At 46.8% G+C, this 27,879-nt stretch overlaps 1 protein-coding gene across 1 annotated transcript; it reads left to right on the top strand.

Annotated features, from left to right (window-relative positions):
* The first annotated feature begins 591 nt into the window (after positions 1-591).
* Positions 592-27,879, top strand: LOC116952820 (meteorin-like protein). The gene is made up of 4 exons (XM_032972502.2): positions 592-964; positions 3,892-4,340; positions 15,891-15,950; positions 23,546-27,879. Exons 1-4 carry the CDS (start codon positions 849-851, stop codon positions 23,899-23,901), a joined length of 981 nt encoding a protein of 326 aa, XP_032828393.1. The 5' UTR covers positions 592-848; the 3' UTR covers positions 23,902-27,879.

Here is a 27,879-nt window from a genome sequence, read left to right on the forward strand (position 1 = left end):
GTTTGTTGCGGTTGCACCCGATTCAAGAGCCGAATGGCTCACAGGGCTATACCATATAAATGAACTATGAACTAACTATGAACTATTTAAGGCTGAGTCGACCAACGGTTCAGATATCGCCATGATGGCTGGGCGGAAAAACAACTATGGTTTACTCGGTGCGCTCATCACTGCGCCACCGATCCAAAGACAAAGATCCCCCGTATAGCCTTAACAGACTGTAGGGGCAAGTGCTGCTAGCGAGCACCTACGACGGCCGGAACGGTTCACGAAAGGGTGGTTGGCCAGCACCACGCCCGACCGCCTTTGTCTCCCCAGTGGCGATGTTTACACACCGCACCAGGTACTCATTTGGGGCTGAGTGCACCTAAGGGGAGGCCCAGGACCGGTTCAGATCATTGTCACCGGTGTTGGCCGTGAGCTGGAATCGAACTCGGGTTGCCGGGTCCGTAGCGCAGCGCGCTAACCGCTACACCACCGCTCCCCACACACGCAACACGGGGGGGGGGGGGATGGGAGAGAGACGGGGGGGGGGGTTTGATTAACATAATTAACGTCGGATGGGAGGGGCATGGCGGGGAGATGGGCGGGGCATGGCATGGAGATGGGCGGAGCCTCCGCCTCGTCCTGCCAGCAGCATCAGCTGAGCGCTGCGCAAACGGTGGCTGCTCTTGATGCGATTGCTGCCGATGCTGCCAATGCTGCCGATGCCGCTACTGCTACTGCTGCTGTTGCGTCGGAATGCACTGGGGAAGGTAGCACTGGACGAGCCCATGTGTTAGCCATCGTCAGCATCATCATCAACATCATCACCACCACCACCATCATCAACAACATCAACGTCGTCGATGGAGTTGCAGCTGATGATGCTGCTCCAGCTGATGCTGCTGCTGCTGATGCTGCTGCTGTGTGCTGCGACCGGGAGCGCGGAGTACTCGGCGGACCAGTGCAGCTGGAGGGGAAGGTGAGAGGTGCTCGCAAACACAGTGGAGTTTTTTTAAATCACAGTAGTTGGTAAAAAAAAAACAAAGTTTGGCGGTGTTGTTGGTGGTGGTTGTTGTACAGCGCGATCCATTTATAGATACCCCGTTAAAAGAACCCTGCGATATTTATAAAGAGGACCGCATTTAATTTCGAAGCAGCTACGGGTGGGGGAGTCAGTTTTAATTACGGTTAACAGCAGCGTCGTTGTTCGAAATCGCCAATTACGTTGCGAGTGCGGTTACGAATCAAATTCAAGGTGATTCGTAAGAGAGGCTGCGCCACGATCTCGTGCACGGCATTCGATCCCCTGATGAGACGAAAGTTGGAAGGGGTCATAAATCGGCAGGGTGTCTATAAATGGATCACCCTGTAATTTTGGGCAGTGTGATATGTAAGAGCTTTGCACGCGCACACGGCCACACGTACACACGCGCAATGTTGTATACTATATGTTGAACTTCTTTCGCACCGTACGTAGTTTAACCGTGCAGGAGAGTGCAGTGCTGGTTTCCCTAGGTGGTGCAAGCCCACTCTCACTGGCGGTCGTGAGGATAATTATTGTAGCCTGCTTGTGAGCGAGTGCGTGATGAATGTACTCAACCTTGGAGGGAACAAGGTCCAGAAAAGGACGAGAAGCCGGGAGGGTCAGGGACAGGGAGGTCAAGAGAAGGGGGGGAGGGCATCCAGATTAGACGGGGAGGGACGGACAAGGGACATGCATGGTGAGAATTATGGAGGACAGGAACATCTTCATTTTATTTCTTATTCCACTTATTTATCCAGGAAAGCCGCACCGAGTCTTGCCTCTCAATATATCTTACACGATAGATAGACAAGGCAGGAGACGGCTATAGGATGAATAATAATACACCAGCATGCAGGCAAGAGACTGGGAGACGAGGGCTGTGAGTTCCAGACAGCAGAGAAGTTCTGTACAAACAGACGTCTGTACAAATAGATGTCTGCACAAACAGACGTTTGAAAGACGAGTCCAATGGAATGGACGGTCAAGGTACGGCCACTGGTGTTCGTTCGTTGGGTGGTTTGTAGGAAAAGTCGTTCTGTTGGAACCTCTCTCAGCTGGAGCTTTTAAAGATGCAGACAAATGTCCTTTAAAGCCAGAATCTAGGAGCCCTCCCCTGCTCAGATGCAATGTGGCACCTCATGCACAATGCTGTTTTGCGGTGGTAATGAGCACAGAGATAACATTTGCAATTTGTATTTTACATTATAATGATTATATACTGCACATATTGACCGGTGTCACAGTGATAAGCGCCCTGAACCTGGCGATCTGAGTTTGAATCCTGACCACGGCTAATAATAACGGCGCCGAGTGATAGCTTAACCGGTTTGGGGTTGAAGAACACTTAGGTTATTTGTGTTATAACTAGAACCTGTACATCATGGTAGAGTAGATTGTTGGGGGAAAAATACTTATATTTGCATATTTTGATTGTGTGTGTGTGTGAGACTAAGATAATTCGCCAGCAAGTTCGGCTTTGAATGAATCTGCTATCTGTTGCACAGTACCGAAAGCAATGTTTGCAAAGTAAAACTGTGGATTGTCACTTTTTTTTTCAATTCAGTCTGGCTTCTTTTAAAAGCAGTAATTACAAAAATAAGAAAAATGGTGGTGGTGTGTTTTTTGTTGTTGTTGTAATTTGGCGCGTTCGGTTTGCGCGCCCAAACTAGCCGACGTAAATGAATTCTTTCTGCTGGAGCGGCGGGAGAGGCCATTCATTGTCTTGGCGACGGAACGGACTTTTGTCTTTAAAGTCCTGGAGACGGCTTAGAGAAGCCAAGACGAAGAATTTAATTACTGCAGCCTCGCTCGCCGGGAAAACCAATATACTTTGTGAGGGGTCCAAGGGAATGCTTATTGAAGGAGCAACTACATACTTTTCACTCTTCACATCTGCTAATGGTGCGTCAGGTGTCCCTTGGAATTCATAATCGCTGTTATGATAATGGAATATTATTTGCCCAGGAGAGCCTCACCTAAGTTTCAAGATTCATGTTCAGGGTTATTCTTGCATTAGGTTGTTTTTGTTGATGCCATTTTAATGAGACTTTGGAAGCCCATGCAACATGAGAAGGTGGCACTGAAAGCTCCGCACAAATGGATTAAATAATCCGTTGCTCTGTTGCCATCATCTGCCTGGCCACCTCAGTCCAAGCCTACAACACATGGTATTTGAAGGAGGTCTCTTGTACAAGTACTAGCCAGGCTCAAATTGGCTCATCTTCTGACATCCAAATATATTGGGTGCATTCAGGGTGGTTTATAATGTTTATCAAAATGTGCGTTTAGAGCATAGGTAAATAGGTAAATGTAACATGCTTTGTAATGATTTTATTTTCATGTTAGTGTATTACACTGCATTCACCTTATTCAGTTTATTTCACAGAAGAAATCTATTCTTAAATCACAACACTCAAATCAAGATTTAACACTAAATTTGATAATTAATAGAATCGCTCCAGGAAGTTGAACTGTTGCCCAATCCCCTTAGTCACGAAAACAATTCCCTCTTTGTGTCCCATCACCAGCAGCCTAATACACAAGCTCGTGAAACATTACAAACAAGAACGGTAAAACGAGCTTAAATTTAATTGCAACCGTGAATCGTGACGATTTATGGAATTGCTCCAGGCATGCTTGAACAATTACCCACCTCCCTAGCTGATAACGCACCTTCCTCTTTACTACCAGTGGCCCGACGACGTGACCCTGAGAATCACACAAGAGGGTAAAAACAAGCCAAACAAATATTATCCATCCTTACTCAAATCAAGTCGCAACCCTGAATCACGACAACTTATTGAATCCCTCCGGGGGTACTTTAAACCATCACCCATGCCCCCAGTCGCTAACGCTCCCTCTCCTCCGTGCGCCACTGCCAGCGGCCTGACGCACGAGCCTGGTTCGCGGTCCGTGGAGCAGCTCTACCTGCGCTGCTCGGAGGGCTCCATCGAGTGGCTCTACCCGAGCGGCGCGCTGCGCCTCGTCCTCAAGCCCAACGTGCCGCCTGCCTTCCCGGGGGCGGCCGCCGCCGTCGCCTGCATCAAGCCCTCCGAGGGCTTCCACGGCGCCAGCGTGTACGCCGACCGGGACGGCGCGCTGCAGCTCGTGATGAGCGAGCGGGACGCGCGCGCCGACAGGACGTACTGCCTGCGCGCGGCGCCCGGCCGTCCGCTGGCCATCTTCGTGCAGGCCACGCCGCAGACGGACATCAGCAGGAAGGTGGCGGCGTTTCGCTACGAGCTGAGGGTGGGCGTCGGCGACGGTGGTGGTGATGGTGGTGGTGGCGGCGGTGGGGCCTCCGACCTGCAGAGCTTCATCAGATCCAGAGGTAGGAGACTGTGATGGGGCCTGCCTCGCCACCCCCACCTTGCTTCCCGTCTCGTCCCCAAGCAGACATTTGCGACGTCGGTGTGCACAATTGTCTTTGTAGGTCAATTTTCATTCGTGACGAGAGGTGAACAGTTCAAATCAAGATTAAGTTCACTCTGGGTTCGGGGTGCTTTGTCGGCACCGCTGAGATCGTGGGTTTTAATGTAGGTGTCTGCCACCCGGGGATTAAACCGGTTTCTCAGGTGTAGTGTCTGGAAGGTCTCAGACCATGCAGAAATTGCTGCACGAAAGATTATCCCGTTACATTTGTTTTTTTTTTCATTTTGGAAAAAATATTCCACCTCCTGGGGCTTGAACTTAAATCAAGCTTGGGGATGAACAGTCCTCTCAGGGCATTACAAGGTGTGCCCCTGGTGTGTATAAAGAGGGTTTTTGACGTGACTTCACAGGTAGTTCCAGAGCTATTGTTTGACAGGGTGATGCACTGATAACAGCATTGTTCCAAACGGCAATTTAAAAATGTCAATTTCTGATGTACCAACTTCGGCTCCTTTCGTAACATTAACTGTACTACTCTGCCGCTCCTGCCACTTTACTATCTGCACCACACCAGACAATCTCCTCTCGGTCCCCACACTGCCTGGGTTTATCTGACTGCCTTCACCTTGGCTCATTACCCATTGTTTCTGCATTCTACTTTATTGTGAGCAAATACCTTTATTGAGTCTGAGCCTAATCATCTCGCGATTCAGAAACCCGCTTAAAATCCAGATACCATGTAAAACATTAACGAGAACGGTAGTGAATGCACCACGGTGATACGACCGGTGCCTTGGCTCGTCACCGTCGCGGTCTTCATGTTTATAAAGCGTGCATGACTTGTGAGGCGGACGAGTGCCATGGCTCTAGTACGCTCCGACCGCTCGCTCTGTGCGAAAGTGTGCAATAAAATGTTGTACTGTACTGTGTTTTACCAACTGAAAATGTGCTTTTTATTTTTCTATTATGACTGAATGAACGTGCAAATGCCACGAAATAATAAAAGTTATATTTTTCTATCAAATGTCGCATTTTTTTGTGTTTATGAACGTAAGCTTTTCAGTTTTAACCTTTTTAATTTTGTCCTGGTATAAATGGGTCTGACTGTCAAGTTCTGTAACGAAGTGGCAGGTCCATGGCTCTAGCTCCCTCCATCCCCTCCAATCCCTCTCCCCCTCTTCATATCACAGCGCCGCTCTCCACAAGGCTAATGATCCATAACTAGGGAAGGGCATTTGAAGTGCCTTCCCTTTCCCCTCTGCAGTGTTTTTTTTTAGGTGACACCATTACCTTGTGGGGTTTAATGTCCTAATACATGGGTACGCTTGGTTATTCGCAATTAAAAATGTTTCGCGTTTATTTTTTTTATTTTACATGCTTAGTAGGTCACTTGCGGTCAGATGAAATGCATGTATGACAGAGAGATGGCTCGGATGGCAAAAACTTGCATCCTGTCTTTGAGCTAATACCACAGATTGCAGTGCTAAATTAAGAGTCCCCCCCACCCATGATTAAACCCGGTTCCAAAGTGCAGCAGCAAGTTGATGGTCAGCCTTTTTACCGATGACTTCGCAAAAACACCATTGTATAGAATGCTGTGTTCACTTCACTGGGCCATGCCTGGCTTTAACTGTGGATCATGGAATGATATATACTTTTACAATGCACCTATAGGGAATTCAGTTTCATAGTGGTAGCTGAAAAGAGACGTATCCAGTTTCAATGGACTCTCACCTGCCCATTGAAACCAGAGATAAAGGTCATCCATCTTACCTTCCTGCTCATACGGGGCTTTTGCAGACGTCAAATTTGTGGGGATGTCATCCAGGGAAGTTCTGCCAAGTAACTTCATGCTCCGCTATCATAACAACAACAGCTTACATTTGTAGTGCACCAATAGTATACCGGTCGTCTCAGAGAATGGAACCGATTTCTTAACTTCGTGCCTTGACTCCGGGAGAACGCTTAGGATTATTCGGTTAATGTTTCTTTTAACATGTAAAGTGGCATGAAGTGTTTTCAGGTAACACTCACCCGCTATGTATAATGTACAATAGCTTCATATCCATTAGGTGTTTTGTTGTTGTTTATCACAGTTTGTAGAGGTCTGTAATGCGATAGAGCCAGCAATGAAGAGCACTGATGGTAATAGACCAAATTAAATGCTAACGAGATTAGTTCAAACTGAGCAAAGTAATTGGAACTTGGTGAAAGAGACGATGGGACGATGTTCTGAACTCGAGTAAGTACGCGGAACAAAATATGCGAACGATGTGTTTGCTTCCTTACAAAAATGGTAGCCAAACACGGTGGGGATGAGAGGAAACAGAAGCAAATTGAACGTGGGAAGGGGATCGTGGAACAGCGTTTGAGACAGGCCATTCCGAAGTGCGGTGGTTGTGGAGGATAGACGTGCGACTATCTTGCAGGGCCAGGCATGCCACAGCAGGACAGGCTCTGGCCTGCGCTGCGGTTATGGTGCAGCATCACTTAATTTTGCACTCAACACTGAACATCCCAGCAACGTGATAGACATTGCCCAGACTAGTTTCTCCGGTCGCTTCTGCCAAACGTCGATTAAAAATGCACTCAAGTCTCGAGCTTTGCTTCATTGCCGGCCACCTGCATATGTGCTCTGTAAAAAAAAGGGGCAAAATGGTGCATCGCCGCAAATGTTTGCTCACGCTGCTGTTAGTGGAAGAGTCTCCACGAGAGGGATCTCCAGAGAAGCCCCTCTAGAGAGGGCCATTTTGACCAACTCTTCCAATATTGGCCAAACGTTTCGGAAGAGACACTTTGGCCCACCACACGCGACCTGACAGGCACCGATTTACACTGCTGGATGGGCAGACAGCAGGGGGTGGGGGGATTTAAAAACCTGTTCCATTGTTCCGACTGTCGTGCCAAGATATTGGCATCGGCAACCTTTGTGCAGGATCGGATCGCTGTGCTTCTTGGGAATTATACTTCACCTTGCAATTGTAAGCTAGAACAAGTGTGCCAAGTGTGTTAAGATTGTCATTTGCGCTGCAAAGGTGGCCAGTAGGTGGCAGGGGTTTTGGATTTTTTTCTGGATGCCCTCTTCTTTTCGCACGTGAAATCAATATTTCAAAATAGGTTATGAATGGAATCGGACAGGTTTTGTGTTTTCTTTTTCATTGTTATTTTGGTAATACTTCTGTGTAGGTTTTCACGGTTGTGCCAGTTAGCTCTCTGATGTGTTTTCGAGTTGCACCTCATGTTGTTCGACATGATTTCTAAAGTTTCGCCACACGTGCTGGGAGCTACCCAGCACGGTAACCTCCCCAAAAAAAATACAAATCAGAGATTCTATTTTTTGTTTGGAACTTATCTCCATTTTGATTTGGTGACCCAGGTCACCTTTGAAAACGAAAAGTTTCGTCTCAATTGGCTTTCACCTGGGCATAAATAAAGTGCGTACAGCACCGCAGTGTGGCCGAGCGAATGAATGGGCATGGCGGTGCATGCTGTACGGTTTTATAGCCAATTGGCATTCGCTCAAATCGGCACCGCGCCTAGGATGTGCCGCTGCTGCTCCTCGTCTCAAAGGGACCCCGAGGCACAATGACGTAAGGGTTGGATGGAGGGAGGGAAGGCCACAAGTGGGGCCTTCATAGCCCCCTGCAGGTCTCGGGAAGCATTCCAACGGCAAGGGCGCCCCTTCAGACATGCGCACAAGGGGATGGAAAATTGCGTCCCACAATAGAGACGTTCTGTAATTGTCCTCGTAATTACCGTATAAGGATGATAAAAATGGTAATTAAGGGGTCCTCTTTGACGATTTATAAGATAAGGGATTTAATTGTATTTAGATGGAGTGAGATGAAAGAACAGATCCAGACAGCAAATGAGGGAGAATAATTTTCTGCTTTATGTTAATTAACATGTGATCTTTAATAGGGTTTCAATTTGAGATGATATTTAATTCACCCCTATTATTCATGAATATGAGGTCCCTTGATCTCCTTGGGACTCTCAGCTTTTACTCTGTTTTCTTGTGGGACTCTCAGATTTTACTCTGTTTTCTTGTGCCGAGCACCACCACTGGTTAAGGATGTAACGATTCACCCCACTTGCGATGAAATGGTCAGGATTCAAGGTAGCGATTTTATTCGCTAACCAATTATATTTCGATTTGAAGCTTTCGTGACTGCAAGGATTCATCTTCTTTAGTGCTACAATGTAGCTCTGTCGTCCCGACAGGTTTGTTCCTTTCACCTGAAGAAGGCCACTTGTGTTGTGGCTGAAACGTCGTGAGAATTTTATTGTTTGATTTTATTATTTTATTCTCATTCTACGTGACTTTACCGAAAGAACCAAAGAAGATGAACCAATTATATGTTTTACATTTTTCTAACATATCCGGCCTTTAGTGACTGGAGGGGTCAAGTGAACCCATTACACACTATATATTTTTAAAAACCGCGTTAATTTCGATGCTTGTATCGTGAGCTGAAGCAACGATATCAATCGATTGATTCATGCATCGTTAGCACCCCTAGTGGTAGTTCTTGAACTTTTTTCAAAGTTTTTCCCAGAAACTGCTTAAAGTGTTTTAATTGACACTCAATGTTTGTTAAGTCAAAGTGCTGCGATCTTCATTCACATACCGGGGCAGCGCTAATATTTGTTGGCATTTTAGAGCCAAAATCGGAAATTCCACATCACCAAGGCAGAGGCCATTCTCACCGCTAGATAACTCTTGCTTGACTTCCCACAAAGTAGTCCTAATTTTTTGACCATTGATTGGCGATAAGGCTGGTGAATCTCTGAGTCAAGTTATATAGCCGCAAGTGCCACCCACAAGGACCGATGTTAATCATATATACGAACACAAAATGAGATGAACACAGCATGCTGGCGGTTCTCTTACAAACTTCGAGCTGTTTCAAAATCTCACAGATGTAACCGGCTAATGTTTACATAATTTAGCCTTGCCCTACCCGTGGGAATTTTAACACAAAGTATGTGCGCGTGTATAAACAAAAAAATCTTGTTATTGTCTCAGAGAAGTCTCATGTCAGGTGAAAAGATCCCACCGCTTCGTCTTCCACCACCCACCTATGTTACTCGTGTAGCCGTCGGTGAGTGAAAGTCGAAACATTTTCTTAATAATCTAAAGAATGTTTCCCGTTCTGAGATTGATCAAGTGAACGGTCGCAACCCGTTGTCAGTGCTGGGAACCTCGCCTTATCTGGTCACGTATCGGCGAATACGGCCGATTGGAATCTGATAATGGCCACTTCTTAAGCTGCAAATTGCAGAGCTGAAGTTTCCCGGTGTTTACTCTGCCTGCAAGAAGAATGTGGGCGATCGAGTCTCCTGGATTGGTCATTTCTGAGCCTTGAGCAGTCTGCGTGCTCACACCGCCCCCCCCCCCCCCCCCCCCCGTAAGTCACGTGGCGGCCACTTCCAGAATTACATCGGTTCCCACGTAAAAGACAAAGAACTTAACTGTTGCCGCTGCGGGGAGATTTGAGGGCCATCTGTTGACATAAGTGGATGGAGGTTTTAACACTCGCCCAGAGCTAGAGAGTGAAATTGGCCCCGGCGGGGTTTGCCATATCCAACTCAATGGTGTATCAGCAGCATCAGCAACTCACCGCTTGTGTACACAACAGAGACGGTGTCTGGGAACGTCAACGTAATAATCAGCCAGCCATGGTCGATATACTGATGAGTGAAGGCCGTCGGTATCGCTCACGACCCTGCAATGTAATTGAAAAAAACTATTGAAGTAAACTTTTTTTACCAGGTAAGGCCTACTGAGCTATACAGCTCTTTTTCCAGCAGCGACCTGGCCACAAATGATAACTCAGTGAAATGGCTTCTTACGTGGAAATGTAAAGCAGGCAAATACTCTTAAGTGCGTGTTTCTAAATGTGGGGGTAAAAAACCGGAGGACTCGGAGAAAAATCCACACGACCACGGGGAGAGAGACTTTAAACCCCCAAGTATACAGGCGCCAGGGTCAGAATCGAGCCCACGACCTCCTGTAAACCTGGCGAGGGAGTTAACATCTCGCCTCCTTGGCGCCCAAAATTAACGATCCTTCTTGCCACCTGCACATGAACTGATTCATACCCCCCCTCCCGCCATGCAGTACATCTCGAGGCGCGAGAACAAAAGGGGAATTTGAGATAATTAATCAGTCATTGTTCTAATAATTAAGAAGATTGGTTGCTGTGATTATTATGAATGTGATTGTTATGATGATGGTAGTTATGATGATGATGCATAATGATGATAATAATTAAGAGGGTGTATGTTGTTATGCTTGAATCATGATGTGATGATTAAGAGCATAGTGATTTTAATATTGATAATGATGATGCTGGTTATGATGATAATGCTAATGATGTTGACGATGAGGCATACACAGAGTAGCACCCAGTTCGCCGTTCCTTTGTCCACGTGTGAGCTTGTGCCATGAGTGTAGGAGTCAACTGGGTCTTCCGGCACCATCACACACAGTCCCTGGTGGGCCAAGTACAAATGTGAATAGGGGCAGAAACTGTACGCATTGTATATTTAGTGTAAACACCTTTGATTGTTATGAATACAGTAGAGAGATTGTGAAAGGATTTATCACATTGTGTGTTTACAAAGCATTACTATATCCATTTTATGAGTTAATCATAACGCGGTGTCTCAGCCTGTGCGTGCATGAGGTCATGCCTGTGCATGTTGCTCTCCGGGTTGTTTTTGTTTCCTGCCAATGCCAGTCCATTGTTTACTGTATATATTCTTTACTGCAAATACTGTAAATAGAGAGGTCATGAGTGGAACTATTGAATTAATACCCCTCAATTCTTAAATGTACGTTGTAAAGCATTCCTTATTTTTCCCAACCAAAGGAATGTGGAATGACCATCACTGGCTGGTGGGGGTCATCACCTGATTGGAGCACTTGCTCCAAGCTCCAAGTTCATTAGAGCAGAGACATTTCTATTCTGCTTTATTGAGTCATGAGACTTTTCAGAAGGGCCGCGTGTATGTGGATGTTTGAGTTCTATCTGGGTCCTCTGGTTTCTCACCAGAAGTGCCCAGCTAAGAGCCACTCGTGCTCAAGGGTACCACTCAAAAGTGCACACAAACACGCCAGGACCCAACTTGCTGTACTGTCATCTTCTGTAGCACAGGACGATCCGTGCGTGACCCACCAGCCACTGCCTCGATATGAACATACAAACGCTTACGTTACTTACTCCGACAGCGGGCGCTGCATGTGCTCTTAGCCAATCACCAACCCTAAACCCCGTCCTTTCTCCCCTCTTCCTAGCTCATTGTTCGTCATTGCAAGGCCCGCGGGCCACTGGCAGCCCCTGGTGGCCTTTAGTGTGGCCCCTGACAATGCACAACAAGGAAAAACACCCCTTGCAGGCGGTGTGGTGGGCCTCACACTGATATCTTATCGGCGAAAGTTGCCCCCTCAGAAAATTAGTGAAGAACACTGAACCTAGCTCGTTGTATGGGCCCTTCTAGCCCATGGCACTGCGGTGCATTTGCACCGCCTGCGCACTCGATAGCGACACCACTGGGGCAGGCACCACCATTCCCCAGCACAGTGCACGTGGAGGGTCAGTGGTTGAGGAAGTATAATGGGTCTGTTCTGGCTGAGAATCCAAATACTGTACCTTGATAGTGCTCACGTCAGATTGCTTGCACCTGCTGCGGATATTTGAAAGTCAAGGTGGCAAGGCGGTGGGTGGTGTTTGTGCAGTGCCAAAGGGCATAGTCGCGGCAAGTATTGCCACTGGGTGCTGGTTTCTTGCTGTGGTCTCCAAGCTGCCCGCACATTTATGCCCCAGGTGCATACAAACGTGCCACTGTCTATCCACTGCTGGATGAAGGCCTCCCGATGCCGTCCCGCTAGGTCCAGTGTTGCTGCCGTTCGTTCGTCTTCTGCACGTGAACTGATCGCATCTCTGTTGTGTGATTACTCGACAGTTCATAGTTGTTTCAAACATTGCGTGGATGGGCAAATGAATAACAATGAAATATACACGGGAACAATTCACACAATGTAACTCTTGGAATGGCTCGACAATCGACGCGTTTGACATTCTTCCAGCAGTTTAACAAACGAGCTCCCAGCTGACCGGCCGAATTAATTCCGATAATGTATCTTTGTTGAAAACACTGACCGGCGGACAAAGGCGATGAGAAGAAAATAGAATATTAACTTTTTTATTGTGCAAAAAAAAAAGAGTCTTTTGTCGGGGCGGGACTGAAAAGAGGTTTTTTTTTAATCCCGTGGTGGTGGGGGTGGAAACGGGACGGTGCATGGGGGCTGTTGATGGTCGGTGGTGGGGGGCGGTTATAAGGAGATAAAAAAAACCCAACACAAAACATTCTTGCGGTGGCAACCCCCAAACGGGCACAGCTGTGAAGTGTCTGCCACGAGGATTGTTTGTGTCGGTCTGGCGGGCGGTTCGCTGGCCGGGCCACAGCTGGGCGTGGGCAGTGGCCAGACCCTGGAAAGATGCTCACAAACGAGCCAGCCCCCACGCCGCTGCCTTCTCCCCTCCTCGGCAGGTCGGGCGACGCGCGAAGGAGCGGGAGGAGGGGAAGGGGTGGTGGGTGGCTGCCCGTAGAGAGAGACGGCGGGCGGGGGCTGGGCTGCCCATTCACAGATAGAGAGGCTCGACGCGACGCGTGATGAGGCACAGTCGCAAAGGGCTGCGTGATCGCTCATGCCGGGAGAGAGGCGGGGGGGGGGGGTTTGGAAATGGAAACCTTCGAAGAGCTGTGAGGCTTCGGTTGAGAGGGCCCGCGAGGAGTTCGCTTTTGCTGCGTGTGAATTATGTAGCCCAAGTTGAGAATGCTGTGTATATACATAATCTAGAAATGACTGTTTTAGGTGAAGTTAAATACATTAATTTACCACTGATCCACGAAAGCCTCCCCACGCCGTGTCGGTCCAGGGGAGGTTTTATTGACCATACTCCACCACGCCAGTCAGTCCACGTTTGTGAAGTGGGTGGCCTAGGGCCAGTTCATGTATCGCTTGCCACTGGTATTAACCTTGGCCAGCAATTGAACTCCCAGAACGATGGGAATCGCTTCACCACTGCTCTACTGCCCCCGGGTATATGTATGTATATGTGTGGATCATATGTAGTTAACAATAACACGGTTTCCTGAAGTTACAACAGTGGATTCTTTAATCCATGTGTGGAGAGTTTTAATTGTGGGGCGGTTGCACGCTTTCCTCCCACACGGAGCCCATCACTCATGGATGGAATCGGCAAAACATCTGAAAATTTGTAAATAAATAAGCAGACAATTTCTCCTACACTTACCCGTCTCTCACATAAAAACGTATTTCTTATACAACCCATCAGCCACATGGTCTTCTGGGCATCCACAATTTCAGCAGCATTGATTCAAGACAAGCAAAACTCTGGAACCAGTTTTGACATACGGTGTCTTCCTGAGGGAGAAAAAAAGTTAAATCGACTCATCCAGACTTTCAGTTTTGAACGTTTTGAACTGTGACATTTAGTGACACACAAAGGTTGATGTCTTTGTTCTGTCAGTGTTACGTTTCAGGTACTCTATTGTGCTAAAATCGTATGGATTGAACTCTGAATTAACCTACACGTAAATCTTAATCCATTATTCACCGTGGGAGTTTATGAAATGAAGCAATTGGCGGGACCCCGGGGTCCCATCACTGCCCCGGGGTGGGAAAAACCGCGTAGCGACACGAGTCTTGCCTTACCGACAACAAAACTAGTGGTCAATTGATTGGCCTCGTCGAGAGCTACTCAGGGCACTAAGTTTCGTAAAAAGTTGAAAAATTACATAAACACGTTAAATTCACTGCGGGGGGCGGGCTCGCCTTGGCAAAGAAGCTGAGGATCGACGGCTGACCGGAGGGCGTCGTCGCCGCGCGTGACTGCAGCGGACGCCCCCCGGGGCTCGCGTTTGGCCGGTGGGGTGGCGCCCATCGTGTCGATCGCCGCCTGCTGCTGGCGCTTGTTGGCGCGAGTCTGGGCGGGCGGCGCGTTGCTGTCGGGATCACGAGTGGGCGGACTGAAAAATAATAATTATTGACCTGATTTTTGCGGGAGCCCGGGGTCCCGCCAAATTATTCAAATGTGGCACCACTTTGCGGAAGGCCAACGGTGGTTCTTCTACGTGTAGTACTGACGGGGGCCAGGACTATGTATTCCTATGTGATGGGGACACCCTAGCAATGTGTAATTTCCATCACCGTCTCAGGACCACCTACGAGGGTGAGTGCCACGCCGCACACTCAATTTGAGCAGGCGGACACATTCGGCGATTTCTGGGGTAATTATACTCTGGAAAAAAAGCTATCCATGAACAAAAGTGCGAGGTCGGAGGGGGGGGGGGGATATTTCTAATTGTGTTCTTTTACTTAACACCTTCGGGCTAAAATGCTCTTGCCAAAGAAAGGCACAGATCATGGGACGTTTTAGATGCCGCCGAAGTGTCCCATGTCTTTTCGTCACGACAATGAGTCCACAAGTGACGCATTTCTCAAAGGAATCTAATTAAACGCGGGTGGGGGAAATTTTGATGAATTGGATGTTAATGAGGCAGATTATGATTATGAGCCGAGCCTTTTGTGAGTAGAATGGCCAGCTGAGCCGCGGCTTAAACTGCTTTTGGTGCGCAGGATTCTTTGTGCCTCCAGGCCTCTTTGGCATCCATGTCCCGTTCAGCGGAAAATGAGCAGGAATCCGCGAGTGGAGATTTTGAGAGAATGGATGGCCTGTAATGCCCTGACAAATGTAAAAGCACGTTAAGAATAGTCATGCTGCGTATTCTTTTTTTCACTGTGAACATTGTTTTATACATAATACATTTTGTGGTCAGTTCGTGTAATAGCGGAGAGTGCGTCTGTGCCAAAAATCTGTGGAAGGGTGGCCAAATAAGTGGTAAATACCACGTCAATGTGTTTTTTTTATTGTTCTATGATTATTGTCGGTATGGTAAATGTCCGTGGTGAAAATGAAAATGTGGTAACCCATATTCTTAGCTCTTTCGGTAAAGTCACGTTGAAGGGAAACAATAAAGTAATAAAATACATATAAAACAAACGTCGTGAGAATGTTTATTGTTTTATATATATTTTATTACTTTATTGTTTCCCTTCAACGTGACTTTGCCGAAAGAGCTAAGAATATGAATTACTGCAGTCACGAAAGCTTTAAATCAAAATTTAATGTGGTAACCGTTTAGGCTCCCACCTATCATCACTCGAGTGACTAAAAACATTTAACCACTCGCTCGTGTCTTCCACACTGTCATAAAAAAGTACCCTTACTCATTGTTTTTCTCCTGCCTTATGAAAACCAGCCTGATTTGCTCTTTCAGTTACCTACGGGAAAGCGAGCCGGTGGTTAATTGTGGGCTTTGTTGAACGGTTTCGTTGTTGAGAAAACAGCAGTATTTGGTTTCAAGGTCTCTGTCAATCACGCTGGTAACGTCTCTCCCGTCTCCCTCTCCCCAGTGGCATGCAGACCTTGCAATGACACGGAGCTGCTGATGGCTGTCTGCACGAGCGACTTGGGTAAGAATCCTTCTCTTTTTGACTACTGCATAGGTTTTTCGCGGCTGTTGCCGGTGCATCTCCCCGGTGTGTTTTCCGGTTGTGCCGCGCATTGTTTGGCGTGATGTCGGGTGTTCGCTCCACGTGCTGGGAGCTGTTCCAAAATTAAGTTTTTGAAGAAGCTCTCGGCAACATGGAGCGAGCGTCGGACATCACGATGAATGAACGCCGTGGTACAACCCGAAAACGCATCTGAGAAGTCCCCTTTGTCCACCCGCACATGGCCATCTCCGCTGCACTGTGTTTTCTAAGCCATGTGTGAAGGCTCTTGGACAAGCCTCCTCCAGCCGTCGCCATCTATCACGGTCCATGCGATGCATCATCCATCTAGCACTGGCGCACGGGCTCACTTCGTCTCCCCACCTCCGTGGTAGACGTCCTGTCCGCGCATTCCTTCCCTTGGCGGCCACAGTTTCGCTGTAGGTGCAGTTCTTTATTTGTTTAGTCATCGCGGGTCACTTGGGGTGTGGAGACTCCACACAGTGCTGGCCCAGTGGACGGAGCTATTTACTGTTTTCTAAAGTAAATATTGGCCTCATGCTCTTGTTTGGCTAACCCTTGCGACATCCATCAATATCAAAGGTAGACTTTGTCAAGAGGCCACGATGTGTTCAGAGGCGTCCTGCATTTAATTGTGCTGAATATTTTGCCCTATTTGCATCACTCACAGCTTGGCCCTCCACCAGGAACATCATTTAATGTAATTACACGTCGTACTTTTAAAAGGTCAACGTGTCCCCCTGCTTTAACGAGCGATGGTTCGAGTGCACCTCCTTGGGCGACCCTGAGCCAGCGGTGGAATCTCCGCGTTTCTCACGGCAGGGGCCACTCTCTCCGTAGCAGTCGCCCCATTGAATTCCCCCATATCGGTACTATTTTATAGACGCCGTCTTCAAACTGGCAACCTTCCACCTGTGTGTTGGGCTGACTGCCACAGTGCTGCTTAACGGGATTCGTTATTCGTTGCTGGACATTACATAACGGCACAGCCGTGTAGGGTTCGGCCACATCTATGACCAACGACTGAGGCGCTAGAGTTCAGCGAGAAGCTGCAGTAATCTCTGACAGTGTTCAGCCCCTTTCTTTTGTTCTGGTAGGAGTCCACTGGAGCCTGTCTCCTCCCCCGTGCCTAGCTGATCGTAATCGCGCCGTTTGCTGAAAGCACTCGGCCAATCTCAGCAAACACTTTCCCGCGGAATTTAACAAAAGGCAGGTGCACCTTTACCTGGTCACCTTTATGCATAGCTCGTCAGGAGTGCCGAGAGAATAATGGAGTGGCTTTCTCCGAAGTTGACGGTGTGTTGTTACATGGGGCTGTCTTGTCTCACCTGAGTTCGATTCCCGGTCACAACTAACATCGGTGATGGCGAGTATTGTCTGAACTGGCCCTCCACCCTCACTCAAGAACCCGCACTGGCCAGGGTGGTGAAGTATGCTCAGACAACCCCCATGGCTGACACCAAATGGGGAGGCCTTCATCCATAACAGTGGATTGACAAACGGATGTCATTTTTATTTGTATTCTCTTGATTTATAAGTCTTGTGCTAGTGGCCATAGAGTGTTGAGGCTGAGCCTAATGTGAAGAACAAAATAGATAAGGGTATAAAAATGTCTCCATAAAAAAAATTAAAAGCATTTTTTCCCCCAGACCCCATCAGCCCCACGGCCTTTTGGGAGTGCATAATTTCAACAGCATTGAATTAACATGAGCAATGCTGCAGAAATGATGCGCTCCCAGAAGGCTCATGAGTTGTGGATAAAACATACTTTATTTTTGTGTGGATAGACGAAACAGTGTTTGAAGGAGACATTATCTGCTTATCTCTTTTGTTATTTATATTTTCCAAATGGATGTTAATGATCACGACCCGAATCAAGTTTGTTCCCGTGTATGGTATCGGCCCCTTTTGTTCTTGGAGATGTTATCAAACACTTTCGTTGTTTAAACACTTGGTGGATGCTTCCTCTGTCTTATTTGTTCAAGGTGAATTGCCCCAGTTAAAATTCCGCCATTGTGTGGTGTCTTATCGGAGCCATCTCGACCTCTTCTGGAGCTTTGTCCCCTGGCTGGTAAGCTGATATCAAGAGCTGATATCAGTAGTGGCGGTTTGGATGGGCCCTGGTGCAGGGAGTGAAATGGAACCCCCTTGCCCTGTCCAATTTCACCCACTCTACGTAGTCTGGCACTTGGGCTGTGGGTTCCAGTGTTTAGTTTGTTCTCCTTCCCCGAACTTCCGATTTAGCATGGTTGGTTACGTGCGGTGCGAAAGAAGTTCAACATACATACAGTCCACTTGTCCTACCTACACACTCGTTAGCTAGGCCACTGGTATCGGCAGCTAAGGCTCAACCAACTATCTTGTAATGTCCCACCATCACCTGCTAAAATTTGTATCATGCATGGACTGTACCCAGCACTGTGGCAAAGATAGTTTGGAGTTCAAATCCCTGTTGGGGGTCGAGCCCATAATTTCTCGTGGTTAGACTAAACGAGTACAACTTTGTGGATAGTCAGTGGTATTTGCTACTTGGATAGACTTTGTCTCGACCACAGGCAGTGTGCAATTTCCACACTTGTGCTGCCAATGGTGCTGAACACGACTCGGTGAATTATTGGACCTTAGAGACTTCACTCTTAACAATCATTACACATATATGCGCGCCAAAACGTTGTGTCAGCAATTTTAAGAAAAAAAGCTTTAAACGTGTTTTAAATTGGGAGTCAGGCTACCTTTCAAAGGACCCACACTGAATCGACTTGTTAACGACTTTGCACCTTTTTGGGTGAGTGACCCTGCGCATCACCGAGCACAATTGACCATCAACGACAAACAAAAAAATCTGCTCACCTGTGAGGTGCGACTAACTGGTGTACAAACTCTTTTCTTACGTCCTAGTTTTTAAACACCGGGGTGTAAGCGAGCTGTTGAAGATTTTCTCCAAGAAACCTGCCTCTCACCATCCCTTCACCGCTCTCTCCCGACTTTCCGTTCCCCGTCTTTCTCCCAATTCCAGCGCATGCCGACGGCCCCGTTGGCCAGCGAACACTCCCAACTGCATTGGGCTGCCGCCCGGTGCGTTTAAGCGCTTGTTCACAAACGCAGCTGCGCCGCCGATCCCTGCGCACACAAAGACCCGAGTAGCGAAAGGCTCTTTGTTGAGGCCTTGACTGGCTGAAAAGCCTGTTTGGGCTCATGGCTGACGGCACACAATGGGATGTGTCGCCTGTCAATGACTTCTTGGCTTTTTCATAGGCTAAGTTTTTATTCATTAACTAAATGTTTAGATGTTTAATGTTAATGCTTCAACTAAAAGGCGACTGAATAAGTGACTCGAGCCCCGGCCGCAAGTGACGACACAAAGTGATCATTATTTTATTTACTGATGAATGTTAAATGCACTTCATTTTCAAATAAAAGTTAATTGCTGTATAAGTGACTTGTTTCACACATAACTGTTACTATTGATTATGCAACGCTTTGCTCGCTTTGAAGATAATTAACTAACACAAGCGAAACTTTTTTGTATTAAATACCAAATTACTAAAAACAAAATAGTCAACGCTGTGTAATTTTCCTACGGTAAAAACAACAACATACTCTTTATATTTTGAGAACGCTTATAGAATTGGAGTAGGAACAGAGGTAAATGTTGTCTCAAATCCAGATCACATATTCCAATTCCATGAAACACCCTTCGCAATTTTTCTCTTCACATTTTTTTAGAAAACAAAATAAGAGAAAATCAACCCTCAAGGTGTGCACACAACCAGCCAAATGCACAAGTAAAAACTTTCGAATAATTGTAGGCACCATTATCGGTAGTTGTCATACATGAGCACTGGTTAGTTTTTTTTCTGCTTACCCAGCCTGCCAAAGTGGTATTTAATTGTTCAGAAGTTGGGTTAACACCTCTTATCCCAGTTCTAATTGTAGGCATGGAGAAGCATTGTAGCCTCAAATAAAGCAATTAGTTGAACCCGATGGTCATCTTTTATGCAGTTGTGGGAAAGATTAACATTTTTTTGTCCTTCGTCAAAAAAGAAGATGGTTTTGTATTTGTTTGGTGGGCAAAACACAGCCCCTCTTTCTTGGCCCATCTGGGTGTTAACCGCCGCTGTTTTGCTGCAAGAAAAGGGGGCCGAACGGGTCGTGATCAGGAGGAGTGGACGCTGATCTTTTTTTTTTCAAACTCCACGGATGAAACTGTCTTGTCTCTTTGTGGCTGGGTGTGGACGATTGGAGAGGATTTGGGGTTGGGCGGCCGATTTAGCCAGAGGAGTGTGAGCGGCCGAGCGGCGATGGATACAATGATCCACCCTGTGAGGGGATGGACCGGCGGGGGCTGAAGGCCATTGCCGGGCACAGACCCGTTCTTTTATACGCAGCCGTGCGTCCCGTCCCAGAATGAGCTTGCCGATGGCTGCTCATGAATAGATGGGGCTGGCAATGAAGATTCTCGCCAACAAAGGGAAACTTCATGGTTTTGCACGTGAAGAGAGGACACCAGGGCCCGCATTGGACACCATAAGCATCACAATCGCGCATTGTGGCATGCACAATGTAGGCGGGGATAAAGGACAGATTTTTAAACGTTAAAAGTTTTTCGATAGCCCCAGAAAATTCTGGAGCCCAAGCCTTTGTGTTGATGTTTTGGAGAAAGCTTGCGCTTCCCCGAGTGGCTCCTTTTGGTCACAAGTATCTTCGTAAAGGGCCATCACGAATACTCGGACTTTCAAGCGCAGTGATCTCAAGTACATAAATCCATCAACAGTAGCACCACACAACCAGCCGCAAAAGACCAACGTAAGGGCGTGATACACGACGCGTGGAATACACATATGGGTAATGCGTGACACAATATTTTGAATAAATATTTTATAAAATATTTAAACTAACCAGTGCTTCAAATTCCTGAAAGCATTTAACATTTTTTTTTCCATTTTATGCTGGTGTAGCAGACCGATATGCTTGGGCAATTTAATGCAACTACTCTATTAAACAAATCCCGTTTGGTAGGGCTCGGCAGCTTGTGTCGTTTGATTGATTCAAAGGCATTTTTAAAAATAAATGGGCAGTAATGAATGAGCTCTGTGTTAAGCAGGATGGGTAGATGGTGACAGATGAACCAATGGACAAAGGTGGGCGTGTGACGAGAGTAGCGCTGCGTTTGCGACTTTGGCCTGGTGCTTGTCCGCTGGGAATCGGTGGTTGTGGGATTTTGTGGGTGGGTTTGGGTTCAGTTGCATTAGCAGCAGACGAGGGGCGGGGGGCAGTACATCGGTGTATTGGTGTGATGGGATTGGTGGTGACTTGTGTGTAAGGTTGTGTGTTAGAGCCGGGTGGGGGTGGGGGGGGGGGGTGCACGTGAATGGTGGCGCTCCCTGAACGTTGCCGACACTGTTTCTGGTGGTGGGCTTGGGAAGGTGCTCGGAGCCTGGAGGCCATATGGCACCCCCACTTGAGATGCAGATTGGCGTGTATGTGGCCAGAGGGAGCCCATAATAAACTCAATGATGTGAAAAGCCCCAATGGGTGGCATTGAAAATTGAGAGAAGCTGCCAACAATTGGACCGCATGATTAATTACTTTTTGTTGCATTGAACTCTTATTCGAGGTTTGGCGTTTGGCTCCCAATGGTTGTGGAGGTCGGTTGTTAGGAATAAGACTTATTGTGTGCCTGACAGTTAGCGTTACAAAAGTCAGACTAAAAGTGAAGCGGATTTGCATTAATAAACCCACATGTGTACAGTATGGCTAATTACGCAGAGGCTTTAGATAATGGCAGAGCAGTGTCACAGTGGTAAGCACTACGCTATGAACCTGGTGACCCAGGTTCAATTCCTGGTGACGGTTTTAAGATACGTGGCGAGCAATATCTGAACCGGTGCTGGCCACCTCGACTGACGGAGCATTGAAAGACGATCCAGCAGTGGATATTTTTTATGCATAAGTCAAAAATCAAAGAGCCTCCCTGCTCAAACATACAATGGAGCAATGCTCATCTTTATGAGTGGTACCGAGGCAATGCCAGAAACTTCATATTCTCATGACGGGGACGACCAGTTTGACAAGAGGTGACTACCATCGGCTCTCAACAAAAGTGGTAATCGTTTTTAACAACTCCAGAGGGATTTTAGATTGTCGATGATGACTGGGATTTGAACCCACGACCTTCTGCTTGCGGTGCCGCATCCACAATGTGGTGGCACGGACGGTCCCGCTTCACGGCAACGTCCACCCGACGGCGGCGGAACAGCTGGGGCTGTAAATCCTGATGAGCCCAAACAAAGGCGTGTCCTTGTCTGGGCTCCGTGAAAGGCTCCTGTACCCATCGCCCGTTTCATTCACAGTAGCGCAAGTCCTTTATCACTGCCGACCTTTTCGGTTTTAAATTGGTCACGTTTTTAACCCTTTCCGAGGCGACTGCAAGTTGCAGGGTGGGTGTCCCATTCACCGCCAAATCTCAGAACGTGCAAGCGGTTCGGCGTTAAGTTTATTTTGAGAGGCGTAGCGCTGTTGTTTTTAAAAGGCGTTGTACTCACCGCAGAGAAATGTAGCGACACCGGCGCACTCTGCAATACCTTCTGGCAAACTTTCCCACACGCTCTGGCCTTGTGGGTGCCTCGGTACCGAGAAAGTTATTTTATCGTAGGTTTTCCTTCCAATTCCGGAACCGGAGGAAAAACTGATAACATGCACATACGTCATCGGAACGGAAAAGGGTTAACATAACGGAAACGTTGAAGTGAACGTGCAGTATATTTTATGCATTTAATACAAGCTGAGATTAAAAATGCTCCACAATGCAGTGTTGCTTTCACCTGGGTATCTTCATGTGCAGAATCCCAGGGCACTTTGCCATTAAAGTGCAAACATCCATTGGCCAATAAATCCAGTAAAAAATCGCCAATTCAAACAAATAAGTGTAACATTTGACTTAGAGGATTGATCCTGCCAGTACAGTTCCTGATGTGACCTGGAATAAAGTTCGAGAGGCAGTGGGGATAACGACTCGAGGCCCTCGCTCACCCCTCCTGATTTTAGACAGCTTCTAGGAACCACCACAAGTTTCGCATTTACCGAGCTGAGGGTGCGACTCGAAAGCTAAGGTGTCAAAAAGTTCCTATAATTATAACAATAAACTCAAGACCACGAAGATCTTGTAAGTAGTAATCACGATAAAAATGATAATATTGTGATGAAATAAACAAATTAACAAGACAGGACAATACAATTGAGATGGGCAGACATACCAGGCATTCCATAAGAGACACTTGAATTTGATCACAAGCTCAAATAATCACGATTAATTGATTGACTAGGGGGATGAATAATTAACTACACAATAATAACATATTCCTTTACTTCTCTGAACGAATAGATAACCCTTACACCTTGCCTTTTCTGTACGTCTTACAATCTCGTCACATTATGACTCTGTAAACTCAACTTGCATCGCAACGGAATTGCAACGCACACGCACACCGTCTCCGACCCTTGCGTTGCTGACTCGCATGTACGCTCTTTCCTTGTGCGCCGCGCCCGCTCCACAGTGGTGAAGGGCTTCATCAAGTCGGTGACTCACGACCGGGCGCACGGCGAGTCGCGGGTCGAGGTCAGCGCGCTGCACGTACTCCGCCAGAAGGACCAGGTGTTCTCGCCAGTGCGCGGCGGCGGCGGCGGTGGCGGCGGCGACGGTGGAACGGGGCGCACGGGCCGGGCCATGGGGACGCTGCGGACGCCGCTTCGGTGCGGAGTGCGGCCCGGCGACGGCGCCTTTCTCTTCACGGGCAGCCTGCACTTCGGCGAGGCGTGGCTGGGCTGCGCGCCGCGCTACCGGGACTTCCGGCGCGTTTACCGCGCGGCGCACGCGGCCCGCCGCCACATGTGCGAGGTGGACGTCGACTGAAGAGCAGGCGTGGGTGCACGGCACGACGCGGAAACATCGCGGCCGCCCACACCTCCCACTGTGCCGGTGGAGGTGGTGGCGGCGGCGGCGGCGGCGGCGGCTCGATGGCTCCTGATGCTGGCTGCAGGTGGAGAGAAACTCTGCACTGGGTTTTCCAGATGCAGGTGAAGTATACTGCTGCTGCTCTATGCGGGTGATGGATGTCATGGAATGCGGTGGCGGCATGCGATGATAATGGACTCTCAGCAGAGGAGGGTCTCTTGGAGAGACATTACGTGGCCTTGAGATTAGCCGTCCGGAAGAGGGGGCTTTGATGTACCAATACTCAGACAGTACGGTTGCTCAGTTTAAACTCCTGAGTGCGATGACTGAAACCTGATAAAAATAGCAGGGTTAAGGAATCATAGATCCACAGCAGTTAAAATGACACTGGGCCAGGTCTTGACCATAGCCAGTTGCCTTAACTGTTAATGAGTAAATCAATGTTGAAATATTGAAAGTGTATATTTCTTAACAGAGCTGCTTCCGAAGTCAGACATGATGATTCTTATTGGGTTGTCTTTGCCCACATGAGTGAAAAGTAAAATTCAGTTGATGCTTACCCATGGTTTCGTTGGTCGAGCTGAGAGTTGTTATTGGGAAATATTTTTTTTGTTTGTTCCAAACAAAAAGGACGTTGTTTTATTCGTGTAAATATATTTTCAACAAAGCAGAAGAAAACACAAAGAGGTCCTTGTCAGTGATTCGTTTCGATAATTGATCATTAATCATGAAGCTGTGAGATTGGTTTTCGCTCTGTTCAAAGGAGAAGCATTGGAACAGCTGGGCCATTAAAATCACTTGGAGGGCCTTATATAATTAATCACCATGATTTGGCGATTGATGCGATTTCTATTGCTAGACGTAAGGCAGTAACAAATTGTGCTGAATTGTAAACGATGCTTTTAACGTCCCAACCAAGGAGCTGCGTTCTGGGCGGTACATGCCCCTGCGTCGACTGACCGCGCTAATAGTTGTAATTATTCTTGTTTTTGGTCACTTTCTAAAGGTGTCACATGAAAACGTTTGCACTAGCCCTTGGGGAAAAATACGTTAAACTTTGAGCCACGGCAGCCTCACGCACATACTGATAGCTTTTTTTACAGACACGGTGTGCTTCATCGGTCAACCAAGCCCATCGTCACTTTCGGGCAAATAAAACGAGTACCACTTTGTTACAAAGCAATTGTGGTTGTCCTACGCATATTCCGGCCACTGCCATGTGCATATGGAATTGGCTTAGTGCTGCCATTGGACGTTGAGGAAGGCAGAGGCACTGGCTTTTGAATTCTGAAACCCATGGATGTGTGTACCTCCCTCCCCGCAGTGGCTTTGATTCCTGTAGATGCCCACTCCTGTCTCTAAGGCACACCAACACAAGCTGTTGCTGCAGAAACGATCTGGCCATGTCGATAATTCTGTTGGTTATAGGTCATGGGTTGGTGGGTCACATAGACTTTAACTTGCGCATGAGACTCCGAACTTCTTGCAGGTTTGCAAAGTGGTCTGGCGATAGCAGTACAGCAAAGAGGTTTGAAACCTATATTAATGGATTTTTAAACGTGCATTTCCCCTTCCACCTATAATACGCTCATTAAGGATTCGACGTTAAGTGAAACGGTGTCTGGATAGAATTCAACTCCCAACATAGAAATGCCACTCTCAGGCTCCTAGCCATTGTGGGGCATTATCGCAGGAGCGACTGGTCTCAGGCATGCCAGGTGTTGGGTTTTAAGCCCCAAGTGATTGTGCTCAATATATCTTGGATCAGGAGAGATATATGTACAAACCTCTCCTCCACTGTACAACCACTGTACAATGAAGCTTGTACCAAGGCCGTGCCTAGTCAACCCAACGCAGTCGAAGAGGCTCCAGGCTGTTTTTCCACTGCAAAAGACGAGCCGTGCTGCAGACGTCACATAGCAAGGAACGAGTCACGATGCATGCAGATGACGCGCGCAGTGGTCGTGTCCCCACAGTGTACTGACTGACAACATCCGCAATGAACTCTTTAACTTTCACTTTGGGACTTGAAAACTGAGCAAGCCTTGGTAATCAACAAAACATTTGGAGGTTTTTTTTCTTTCCCCACGCTTTATTTATACATTGACTCTGAAGTTTTGGTCGAATATTTTTTTGTTCTCATTCCAATGACAGTCACCACCTTATTGCATTGAGGTTTGCTGTGTACATGTGAATGAATGAATGCAAATGCGTGTGTGTGCTAAATCCAGCCGCAATCAGACAGACGTTTGACACACGCATAAGTTTTGTTGTTCTTAATTCATCAAACGAGTACGTAATGGTCTAATGGAATATTTTTGTAAGTTATTTCGTTTCCCCCCATCAATTAATGTGTCATTTAATCAGGGTTGACCGTGTGCAGGATTATATGGAGATCTAAATATGAATGAGAACCGTGAAATAATTTTAACTCTAATCAAAACACCCTGCATTGAGCTTGTCAGCATTTTTGTATTATTATGGAATGCACTAGAACAGTTCTAACACTGCCTTTGGTTAGATATGGATAGCCTGTAATTAATGCAACGTTTTAAATGCTTTTTTTGTTTCTTCTGATGCACACTATTGCTTGTCGAGTCACACAATAGAAGGCCACAGGTCTGCATGGTATACGGGGTTATTCAGTAAGGGTGCAAGAGTTGTTGTTTTTAGCATTTACTGTACGTTGTGGAATAACAAAAACAAAGTTTATTTCAAAAGAAAATATGGCAACGCTTTGGTGGCCTTATTTTGTTGGCGGACAAACATATACGCCTCTGTCAAGTTTGGTGGACAACCACCAAGTTGGCACATGCAGTTTCGGCAATTTATTCCCACCGCATATTGGCAAAAAACTACCTTTCCTCCAACAAATTGCAGTAATCAAGCCCTGGGTTCAACCCACGTGGTTCAGTTGTTGCATGAGATTCATGTTTTACAAAAAAAATACGTGATGGCAAGTAACGTGTTACAATTACCATGCTGTTGTAACTGGAAAAACCAAAGGGAAGGTACACGGAAATCTTGTATTATTACACCACTTTCAGTATGTACACAGATTACTATTACATAGCCTGTACTGGATGATTGCTTTTTGTAGTTATATAAAATCTATTTAAGTTCTGAAATTAATTTCAAAAACAATTACATGATGGTCGGAATGACCACGTGAGCAGCTGCCTAGGATCATGAGGCGAGTGCAGCAGGCAACGCAGAAAGTTCACAATTACAAAGGAGATAAATGTAAAAGTATCATTGTATCACGTAAAATTTCGTTTAAAAAAAAGTTAAATATAACATTTCGGTACATTAATTCTAAAACCTTGGGTAATGAGCAGTCAGTGGCTGAATAACTTCACTCACAACACTGATCTCATCTCGGTTCACCTATTCTCACTGCGTCTGTGCAGGGGAAAAAGAAAATAGTTTATCGTGACAAATGATGGGGTCCTTGCTTAAGCAGTTATTTATTTTCATTGGTGGCTGTGTTGGCGAAGGCGATGTGCGAAAAGTGTGAAAAATGCGGACGAGTGTATGTTGAACTTCTTTCGCACCGTACGTAGCCAACCGTGCTAATGGCAGGTGCGGGGAGGCACAACTTGGCTGCTTAGATGACTCTAAGACAATGATGGGAATCAGCTCTCGGGGTTGTTTTTTTTTTGCTGACTAAAGCTGTGTATCACATGTGCTGAATTTATTGTACATATGCTACTTTGTAAAAAAAAAAACACCCAAAGCAAACTTGTTAAAAGTGTCATATTGACACGTTAAAGAAAGTGTACATTTCTATAATTTGTATAGATAAATATACGTGTTGTCTTGTGAATTGTTGTAAATGTTGGAAACAAATCTGTATGTATTGTCCTTTTGATTTTTGTTGCTTTTTTCCCTTCAAAATTATGCTTTAAAAATAATAAAATATATGAATTCAATTTA

This window comes from Petromyzon marinus, chromosome 3 (assembly GCF_048934315.1).
Source record: "Petromyzon marinus isolate PM22_M1 ecotype Great Lakes invasive population chromosome 3, UKy_Petmar_22M1.pri1.0, whole genome shotgun sequence".
In the NCBI taxonomy this organism is placed as follows: domain Eukaryota; kingdom Metazoa; phylum Chordata; class Hyperoartia; order Petromyzontiformes; family Petromyzontidae; genus Petromyzon; species Petromyzon marinus.

Coding starts and splice junctions, on each gene's coding strand:
- LOC116952820 (XM_032972502.2), top strand. CDS start 849: ATGGAGTTGCAGCTGATGATGCTGCTCCAGCTGATGCTGCTGCTGCTG. Junction 4,341..15,890: donor GAGCTTCATCAGATCCAGAG/GTAGGAGACTGT, acceptor CCCTCTCCCCAG/TGGCATGCAGACCTTGCAAT. Junction 15,951..23,545: donor TGTCTGCACGAGCGACTTGG/GTAAGAATCCTT, acceptor CCCGCTCCACAG/TGGTGAAGGGCTTCATCAAG.